Source organism: Prunus avium, chromosome 1, assembly GCF_965620075.1.
Source record: "Prunus avium chromosome 1, drPruAviu1.hap1.1, whole genome shotgun sequence".
NCBI lineage: Eukaryota > Viridiplantae > Streptophyta > Magnoliopsida > Rosales > Rosaceae > Prunus > Prunus avium.
In genome coordinates, this window is record NC_142284.1 from 53,087,414 (window position 1) to 53,098,915 (window position 11,502).

Here is an 11,502-nt window from a genome sequence, read left to right on the forward strand (position 1 = left end):
GTGCTTTCGATGAACAAATAGAGTAAGAACGCATGGAAGAGAACGTGCAGGTGGAAGAAGCAATTAAGGAGGAAGAGCCAAGTGTCCTTTTCGAGCAGCCAATTGAAAAAGGGGGTTCAATTTCGAAAACCTGCAGTTTTTGTAATTTGTTCAGACACCACGTTCGTTAGCGAAGAGTTGCATCATTTCCAACTTTTCCTCTCCGTCGACAGCAACTTAAACCTTCTCTCTTGTTTTTTCTATTTTTTTAAACCAAACGATAAGAGAGATTCTCTCATTACATGTAAATCCGCACCGTTTTGAAATTCTAGCAACACGACACCAATTGCTTTTTCAATCCAACAAAAAGAGACAAATACTATTACATATATATATGGCTTAATTACACTAATATTCTTTGAAATTTCAGTCAAATCTCACTTTGCCCCTATCAAACTCAAAATGACTCACTTTCATCCCTTGACCGAAGTTTGATGACTCACTTTGCTCCTTACCAACAACTCCATCTAAAACTCTGTTAAATTTGATGACCTAGCAAGGGTATTTTTGTAATTTCATATATATGGATTATTACTCACCAATTAAGTAGGTGATATGGCAAGTGGAGTCTAGCTCCACATGGATAAAAATATAATTAAATATTATAATAATTAAAATGGACTTATAATTTTACATTTCCAAAATACCGGCATGGAGAATATTAACAGAAATTTACCAACATGCTTAATTTCATGGGTTTTAGTCATTCGATTTTCAATGCCTAACGTTCTTCCAATCAAAATTCACCACTTGGATTTTTGGTACAGATCAGAAGAGGGTACACAAGTACTTAAAAATGTTACGATTTATTTGAAGCATGCCCATCCCACGCAATGCATGTCCCTTCTTGAGTTTGAATTTTCTATTCATATTTTTCTGTTCATATTAACTTAAACTAATATCAAACATTATGTCTTCAAAAAAATTTTTTAATTAAAAATTTTTAGCCGAACGTGGGCATAAATCCTCAACTAATTTTTTGTGTGTTAAAAAGTCCTCAATTAGTTAAGCACCAAATTAAAGAACACCATTCTACTATAGTGTTGCTATTTGCACCATATTTACTGACCACATCACGTCATCTTCAATCATAGGACTAAATGTAGTTCAAGGCTATAAATTTAGCCCTCCAAAATATTAATTTTTTAAAGAATAATGTAGGGTTAAATTTTTCCATCTCCAATCATGCAAAGCTATATTCTAGGGTCATTCATATTTTATTATTTTGGGAAAAACTATGGTACAACACTCATACATTCTACAATTATGTATTGTTTAATTTAATTAATCTACTATTTACAGACAATATTTTATATATGACATGTGTACGTTGATAAGCATTTAACAAGATTTCTAATAAGATTTTGTGTCCACGTGGCACGTCTTATCCTGAAAGAATCTTAATATTTTTTCGAATTTGATTTTCAAGTGACATGTGTCGGTCAGGGAGCAACTATCCAGATTTCCGATTAGATTTTTGTCGACGTGACACCTTTTATCTTAATCTTCAAATGTCAATAAATGGAGTGTTTTCGATTCAATATCTTACAACTTCATCTCCTTCCTTTTTAAATGGAAGGATTGATGATGCCTCTGTGTATTTTTGTGAGATGCGTTCCCAAAGCCCAGTGCTTTTTTGGTTAGTACCCACAACGCTATCTTTGGAGACTTTTATGAAAGCCTTGCAAAGACGTTCATCTTTCTACTCGTGACCAATTTCGTTCCTTCAAGTTCGGGACATTTTTCAAACAATATGAATAACAAAATAAGTAAAGAAAATAAAGTTGTAGGAAATGTTTGGATGAAATGAGTGTGGAAAATATTTGACAAAAAGAAAAAGTGTGGAAAGTTGTGAATGTGATAGAATTTGTAAGAAATGTGGAATGAAATGAGTGAGAAAATTTTTGAAGAAATTTTGAGGTATTTATAGACATATTTTTTGTTTTAATTTTTTAAAAATAATAATAATAATAAAGCCAACAAAGGCAATTTTAAAAAAGAAAAAGAAAAGAAAAAAAAAGGCTGCGTTTCAATGGTTCTGACCTCCAATGATCATAACCAATTTTTTATTATATATATTTTTAAAACAAAACGAATTTAAAACATTTTAAAAGGTTTTAAATTTTTAAAAAAGTAACTTTTCAATCAATGATTTTGACCTCCAATAGTCGAAAACCAATTATATATATATTAAAATAAAATAAATTTAAAAAAATTTAAAGAGATTATTAAAAAAAAACCTGACGGTTATAGCTGATATCAGCATGCCTTTAATATTGGTTGTTGGATCTGCAGTTGTACGAGATGTTTCGTGCTCTTGCCCATGCATGATATTTTTTTCTTTTTGGAAAACACATGTTATGGGCCCACAAAAAATTTGGCCTAGGCCAAAGTTGAACTACAAGTGACCTAGTTGGAGGGCTAAGAGCAAGTCTAGCGCTAGGCAGTTGCTATGGCAACAGGCCCCCACTAGTAAGGTTTGGACCTCCAGCGCACAAAAGACAGCTCGGGCAAGGCATGGGACCCACCAGCCTGGGCAAGCCCATGGGCAAATCCTGCCTAGGCTCAAGCCCAAAGGCGCTGACATCAACGCTGATGTCACGCTGACATTAGCAAGCAAAAAAAATCCAAAAAAAATTCAAATTTTTTTTTTTTAAATACCAAAAAATTATGGATGTTTTCCTAAAAATACATAACAATTTTATTCACTTTCCACACCAAATCCTCATACAAACTCTTCTCCTTCAAATATATTGTAAATTGTAATCATTTTTTTTTCTTGCATTTGTAAATTTTCTATATTTTCTTCCATATTTATTTTTTTCTTGCATAATCATTTTATTTCTTATATTTCCAAATTGTTTATATTTTGTTACATAATTTTTTTTCCTTGCCCTTGCCCTAGCCTTTTGGGATGGAACCAAAAAAGGCAAGGCTGCCACTATTCACATGAATAGTGGCAGCCCTTGCCTTACCTTAGCCTTTTGGGGTGGACTTGCTCTTAGAGCAAGTCCAGCGCTAGGCAGTTGCCGCCCCCCTCCCCCCCTCCCAGCAAGGTTTGGACCTCCAGTGCACAAAAGACAGCTCGGGCAAGGCATGGGACCCACCAGCCTGGGCAAGCCCACGGGCAAATCCTGCTTGGGCTCAAGCTCGAAGGCGCTTACGTCAGTGCTGATGTCACGCTGAAGTCAGCGAGCGAAAAAAAACCAAAAAATTATGAATGTTTTCCTATAAATACATAACAATTTATTCCCTTTCCAAACCAAATCCTCATACAAACTCTTCTCCTTCCAATATTTGTAAATTGTAATCATTTTTTTTTTCTTGCATTTGTAAATTTTTTATATTTTCTTCCATATTTATTTTTTTCTTGCATAATCATTTTATTTCTTACATTTCTAAATTGTTTATATTTTGTTGCATAATATTTTTTTTTCCTTGCCCTTGCCCTAGCCTTTTGGGGTGGAACCAAAAAAGGTAAGGCTGCCACTATTCAAGTGAATAGTGGCAGCTGTTGCCTTGCCTTAGCCTTTTGGGGTGGACTTGCTCTAAAGGGCCAATTGTGGCCCTCCAGATTTGGCCAAATTTTTTTTTAGCTCATGGTTGGAGATGAGTTTTGCATTATTTTAGAGCTATATTTGGCCTATGGCCCATGGTTGAAAATTGCCTTATGTATTGACCATCTCTAATACGAGTAATTATAGAATAGTATCGTACCACCACGTCAATTGGTGATACTCTCATTCAAAATTTGACATGTGTATAACTTTTTGACAACTGGAGTATTCATTTTACCCTTAAACAAATTTAAAAGAATTTTAAAAACTTACAAATAAAAAATAAAAAAAAGAAAAACCCAAAAATAATTTGCCTCATCCACGGCGACAAAGCCCCCTATCATGACTATTTGTCTCTCTATTTGTGAATAAGATGACAGCCCATAAACTCACCCCCAAGAAAGTTTAAATCTAAATTCCTTGAACCCTACCCGTAATAGAGAGGAGGAAGGAAAATGGAGGAAGAGGGAGGGGAAGAGAGAAAGACACAAAGACATGAAAATAGAAAGACCAGTGGTAGCCATGTCAGAAAGGTGGGGTTGGGGTGGGGGCTTTGTCACAAGTTCAAAGAAGGGATTGATGTTGCTAACGAATTTATATATATTATTATTTGAGATATTTCCATTTTTGTTAAATTAAATTTAAATTGAAAAAGGGATTTTAAATCCAGCTGTATAAATTTAGATTTTTCTGTCAAATGTTGTATACATGTCAAATTTTGAATGGGAGTATCATCGGCTGACGTGGTACAGTATCATTCTATAATTTCTCCTCTAATATAGGTGGAGTCCGCATACATTTATGAAGCCTATATGTATTAAATAGGTGATTAGTAATGTAGTCAATAAATGTGGTACATATAACATTAGTTTTTTTACTATTGATGTAAAACACATGCATATATCAAAGCCACAGTTTTAACTTATTTTAGATAAACTAGTTTTTGTTTTTGTTTTTTTTTTTTTCTTGGGGGTGGGGTGGGGTGGGGTGGGGGGACTAGCTAGGATAGTAGTTGCCCCTACCTAATGAAACGAATGCGTTTTGGCTGTTAGACATTGCATGAAAAACATGTAGACCAGGTTCTTGTGGATCATTTTGTTCAGAAAAGCAAAAGGTAAAAGGATGTCTTCCTTATCATGGGACAATGAGACTGTTTTTTCCAAGTTTATGAAGATGCCATTGTTCTTTGTTCGTCCCTTATTTCTTCCCATTCAACTATATATATTATCCTATAAATAATACCTCCAAATCCACGCAAAAAGACACACTTGTGTCCAAACAGCCGCCCTATCCCCTACTGTTCATCATTTGGACCCAATACCCTTCAATCAAATATACTATCACTGTCGACGCATAGTCTTAAAATGTATACCGTTTAGTATTTTAATAAAATATTTAACCGTTAATACGACAAAAATATAAAATATATAGGTATTTATCTTTTGGACATATATCGAATTTGATCCGTAGGTAATATTAATATGAAACGAGTAAAAACACATTATACAGAACATGTACATTTCCGATTAGTATTTTAATAAAACATTTAACCGTCAAAAAAATTGAAAACAAAGAATAGGTAAGTAAATGACCTGTATATATTTTTTGAATGTCGTATTGACTACAAAGAATTCTATGTATATGTATGAACTATCATGTGTACATACATATACGTAGACATGTGTGCATATATATGGACAATACTTGTCTTCTTTCCTGCTACTTTATTTCAAATCATAGTTTGACATGTGTGCATATATTTTTTTTTTTTTTGCTTTTAATAATTTTTTTTTGCAGATGGGTCAAACTAGGAAGTAGGAAATATCCATATAATATTAGATTCTATATATAGGGTCGTAACCCCAATAAATATCTCTCTCTCATCTCGATGTCTATATATACATTCCAATCAACGCAGGTAAACAACCAATCTCATTGAGCTTTGATCTTTTCTCACCTTTACGTTGTTGTTGTTTCTCTCCTAAGACAGTTGCTGATGGGTGCTCTCGCAGAAGCCTATAAACACAGCCTCCTCGACAAGCAACCTATCCCCCTTGACTATGGCTCTGTCCGAACATTGCCCGAGTCCCATATATGGCTTGATCAGTCCGACGAGTCTCCATATGTGGCCTACTCCACCAGCCCGATATCGCCGCCGGTTATCGACCTCACGGATCCGGATGCTCCGAGGCTCATAATCCAGGCATGTGAGACATGGGGTGTCTTTCAACTGATAGGCCATGACATTCCCACTAAACTTATGGAGGATGTGGAGTCTGAGGCTGGAAAATTGTTTGGTCTACCAGTTGACCAAAAATTGAAGGCCTTACGATCTCCAGGTGGGGGCGCAGGATACGGTCTCCCTCATATATCGCCATTTTTTAACAAGTGTATGTGGCATGAAGGGTTTACTATCATGGGGTCTCCGATCGATCATACTAGGCAACTTTGGCCCCAGGCCTATCAAGGGTTTTGGTAAGTCCTCCATGCATTTCCATGACGTAGACAAAATGAAAAATTGTTCCGATTAAAGCTTCCATATATATATATATATATATATATATATGTTATGCTTTTCGTTTGGGATTTGTTAGGGTAAAAGTTTACTTTTCGGCCTCGTCTGAAATTTGTAGTAACTTATGTCTTGTTTGGTGAACTTATTAAATTGAATAACAATACAATAAAGTATCTTACAAGTCTCACCTTACAAGTCTCGTATCTTAGAGAGATGAGACTTATAAGAACCGACTTGTACTTAATTCAAATCCAGTTCAAGTTGAGTCACCAAATGAAGCCTTTAAGCCTTAAAGTTTAAGGTTATGTATGTTTTCATTTTTTGTAGTGAGACAATGGTTGATTATCAGAATCAATTGAAGGCGTTAACCGAGCAGCTAATCCGCATTATCTTCAAATCCTTGAACATTAATTCTGAAGAAGTAGATTGGCTTAAGGACTCTCAAGGATCAAGTACTGCTTTGCAGTTAAACTCTTACCCGGCATGCCCCGACCCGACTCGAGCCATGGGCCTAGCGCCCCACACAGACACATCCCTAATAACCATTCTCCAATCCAAAACCAGTGGCCTCCAAGTCTTCAAAGAGGGAGCCGGGTGGATCCTGGTGCAACCCATACCCGGTGCCCTCATAGTTAACGTTGGTGACTTTCTCCACATCCTCTCCAACGGGGTGTTTACAACTGTCCGTCATCGTGTGGTGGTCACCCAGATCCAACGGTTCTCTGCAGCCCATTTCTATGCGCCTCCAGGTGATGTTATAGTCTCTCCAGTGATGTCCAAGGATTTTGGTGAAGTGCCGAGGTACCGATCTGTATCAGTGAAAGGGTATGTCGAGACCAAGGGCAAGCATTTTGAAAAGGCGCTTTCTTTAATTAAAAAATAAATGGAATTTGTACTTATTTATTTATGGTGAATCTAGGATAAAATAGATAGGTCAAAAATTTTATTTTATTTTTATAATTAACCCTCCTTGGCCTATCAGAAATAATCCATGTAAAAGGACCGGCTGTTGCCGTGACCAACTAACCTAATTCAATTTTACAAGTTTGAGTTTTACCATGAAGAATTATTAAACAATATCGTTAGCAAAGATATCGTGCATGCATTTCTTTCTATTATTTGAATGGACCGTATGCGGTAAAAGTATAAAGAAGAAGAGAGATGTTATTTTGGTTTTATCACCATTTAGTGTATTGATTAACTAATTTTATTAGTAATCTTGCTTGGCAAAGGTCCAAAAGACAAGTCGGCTACCTTTGGCCATCAAGCTATGAATGATTACAGTCTATAGTATCTATACACATGACGGGTCAATCAATAACGTATTAAAAAAATAAAAAAATGCTTTGACGGGCCAATCATATGATGACACATTATTATTATACCTCCTTGTTATCCTACAATTGCGCACGTCTGATTTGTTGTTTTTATTTTATTTGTTGTTGTTTAGGTTGAATATAATAAGATAAGATGTGTGCAAATTTTCTTGTTGGCTCAGAAGTTGCGTACTTATTTGCAACTATAATCGCATCAAGTCTTGTCCGCATAATATGTCCAAGGAAAGGCCTCATTGAATTAGCAGAAATGAATCTCGTTTTGATTACTATACTTTATACTCGTGACTAGCGATGCTCGGTTAAAAAGTCTTGAGTTCATTTTAATTACTATACTTAATACTCGTGTTTACCGATACTCGGTTAAAAAGTCTTGAGTTCAAATTTCATGTATGACCGGTAGTTGAATAAAAAAACACGTATTTAACATGCAATGTAGTCGGTAGTATCCAATTTGCCAATGTCCACTTATATTTGTCTTCTTCAAAAAGTTCACGGCCGTCCACCAATGGGATCCAAAGGAGGGTACAATGATAGACGACTTGAGAAATTAACTGTCCACTTGTCTCTGTTTGTATCATGTTTTTTCTGGGTTTCTTTAATGAGATTAGACTTCGACCAAAAAACAACTGTCCACTTGGCTGCTATGACTGTATCACCACATATACGACCACAGCAAGAACAAAACCGACCTGCTAGATACTGTACGGTTTATGTTTTTATTTTCTGTGACTGTGACGAACGTTTTAATGAATCAAAGGCACAATTAAGGCACGACACAAATAATTAATTACAATTACATTGCTGACTGTGTTCTAATCAGAGAGGAGTTGGCAGCGGCCAAGAGTAGATCGATAGAAACAAAAATGTCATTGTTTGCTTTATTGTCTTTTTTTATTTTATTTTTTGGGGTCAAAAGTTTGCTTCATTGTCCTTATGTGAAAAAGAGATGGGAACAACTTTATGTTGCATCCAAGCCTGCCTTGAAGGAACAAGATCTTCCGGAGAATTAAGACATCGCTCACATCATGAGTTAAAGTTCTCAATCAAGCTGATTAAGCTGATCTTTCTATTCACATACCATGCCTTCATTTCAATTGAATGAGTAAGCAATCGACTGATGAGTGATGACATGAAGTTGGCTGAACAACTTAACTTAGTTTGGGTTTATAAGGAGTTGGGCTATATTCTTTGATTATCAATTGGTTTTGAGGTGGAACCTCAAATTCTTTCATAGTATCAGAGCAAGGCTTCACGTGTTGGGTACAATGACCACACATGCTCTCACATCACACAATATGTGTTGTCCACGCGTTAGGTTTGAAAGTTCAACACACTTGCGGCGTCGTGTTAAGAGTATTTGTCACACATTGAAAAGTTAAGGGACCTAGCTTTGATTTATAATGAGTTGGGCTACATCCCTTATTGCCAATTCATTTTGGGGTGAAACCTCAACTTCTTTCAAACTTCACATGCTGCTTCTTTGGAGCACCTCATTCTTTTTTTAATACAAACGATATTGGGGGAGGGAGAACTCAGACCTCAAAGCACCTCATTCTTTGTACATCCCTCCTGCATATTTAAACATCTAATTCAGTAATTTCTAGGTACTGCAGGAAATGGACCACCCAGAAAGGGATGGAAAAACAGTTGATCATGGTTTTCTAACATTAGACATTCTCTTAAGGCAAAAAAGAGTAGCAGCACTTCCTAAATAATTAATCATTAATACCAGAACGGAAGTTTTAACCGAGGACTTCGGTGTCGAAAAATATTAATTAAAGTTATCTCTCCACTCATAATTTGCCTCTTGACTTGAGCTTCACATTTGGTATGAATAATTTTTTTTTTTGTTGTAAATTTTGGATTTGGACCGATTTGGCCATTTGCAAAGCTCCAATGGATGGGCAGCGGACACGACCTCCTCTACCTTCATCAACACATCAATGGGCCACCCACCACTACACTTCATGACTGTTTGTTTCATGGAATTTAAGAATTAACGTAAATGTCAATCATCGTCCTCCTCAAGGGACAAGAGGCAGGCGGGCAGACAAATTTCTAGTTGGTAATTTTTTTTATTTGAGAAAAAGAGATAGTAATTATTGATGAAACAAAATAAAGTACAAAGAAGCCGTAGTGCCGAATATGAATACAATATTTTGAGTAACCAAACACAACAGTATGTTGACTTGATCTCGAGAGAACTATACCTAAACCAAAAAACACTTAAATCCCCTATTTAGCGGCCAAAACTATGAAGGTAAAAAGTCTCACATTGGAAAGTTGAGAAATCCAACAAGGGCTTATTTTGGGCTACTCCCTCCATTGCCAATTGGTTTTAGGGTGGAAGGTCAACTTCATTCATGGTATTAGAGTAGGTTAGCCCACGTGTGAAAGCCCAATGGCCACATGTGCTCCACGTTACCCAATATGTGTTGTCCATGTGTTAGGTTTGAAAATTCGTTACACATGCGGAAGCATGTGAGAATGTGAAGGTAAAAAGTCCCACATTGAAAAGTTGAGAAACCTAACTTCAAGCCTCAACTGATTTTGGGGTGGAATCTCAACTTGCTCAAAAAGCACATGTACTTAGACTTACAATACAGATCTACCGCTCAACGACAGAAACAGTAAATCAGTATAGAAAGTCGACAACTAAAATACAAAACACAGCAAACTTCTAAAGAGTTCATGAGAATTATTTGACTAAAACAAACAAAGAAACATGATCACCGTTCCACATCATCTCCGTCAATCTAAGAGACTTATAACGCCATACCAACTAAACCCTTAGTACCCAAACCACCTATTCGTGCGTGCTTGTTAAATGTTGTTCTTTCAAAATACAATAATCCTAATAGAACGCATGGAAGATACTCTGCAGGTGGAAAAGCAATTGAGGAAGAGCCAAATATCCTTATTTCCGAACAGCCAATTAAGATAGGTGGTTCAATTTCAAAAGCTGCAATGGTTCGTAATTTGTACAGACACCACGTTTTTTTTTTTTGGACGAAGTTCAGACACCACGTTCTAAGCAAAGAGTTGCATCATTTCCAACCCTTTTTCTCTACCGACAGCAACCTTCTGCATTTGAATCCAGACTTGACCTCTGTTTTTGGTACAGAAAGGGAAAAGCCCAGAAAAAGAGAACTACATAGAAACTAGACGAGACTTACCTTTTTTTTCCAAGTAATCGCGAGTCATTTTTAAAAAAATTACACATTTGTTCCTGTTTCTTATGTTAGGGTTTTAGATAGTATTGGATATTTTCAGTGCTATTTTTTATACTCTTATGGTACTTATTTTTTTAATAAAGCATCTATTCCAAGAAAAACAAAAACCTAATTCCAATCAATATTCTCCGCTTGGATTTTTGTTGCAGATCAGAATAGGGTACAAAACTATTTAAAAATGTTACGATTTATTTGAAGCCCATGCATGTCGTTTCTTGAGTTTGAATTTTCTATTCATATTTTTCTGTTGATATTAACTGAAACTAAATATTAAATATTAAATCTTCATTTAAAAAAAAATTTAGCCGGATATGGGCACAAGTCCTCACCTAATTAAGCACAACGTGTTAGTTCTTAGTATGACATATATTATCCATCTATATATAAAGACAGAAGCCTCAAATACTGAAACATCCAAAAACCCTGAAATGTTAGAAAACCACAATCTAATATAATGAGAGTATAATAATAAAAAACTAATTTGCTAAATTCTCTCTCCCTCTCTCTCTCCACTATACCACATTCCTCTTTTTTTTTTGTTTATCTTTTAATTTTTTAGTTTCTTTTTATCATTTTATATATCCCTATATTTAACTAATTAAAAAAATAAGAAAAACAAAGAGGGCTAGTAACACACGTGTGCCAAGAGGCTAATTAGTTATAATTCTACTATATTGATATAAAACATGCATATATCAAAGCCACAGTTTTAACTTATTCTAGATATTGTGAAACGAAAATGAGAAATAAACTAAGGGTTTGTTTGGTATCCTACTTAGATCCAATTTTATAAACTCAAAAACAAATTTTAAGTTCAAAGC

General features: G+C 35.5%; 1 protein-coding gene across 1 annotated transcript; it reads left to right on the plus strand.

Annotated features, from left to right (window-relative positions):
- Positions 1 to 5,476: 5,476 nt before the first annotated feature.
- On the plus strand, positions 5,477 to 7,167 carry LOC110766308 (gibberellin 3-beta-dioxygenase 1-like). Its single transcript, XM_021969611.2, has 2 exons — positions 5,477 to 6,071; positions 6,439 to 7,167. The coding sequence occupies exons 1-2, from the start codon at positions 5,593 to 5,595 to the stop codon at positions 6,992 to 6,994; spliced, it is 1,035 nt and encodes a 344-aa protein (XP_021825303.1). The 5' UTR covers positions 5,477 to 5,592; the 3' UTR covers positions 6,995 to 7,167.
- The last annotated feature ends 4,335 nt before the right edge of the window (positions 7,168 to 11,502 follow it).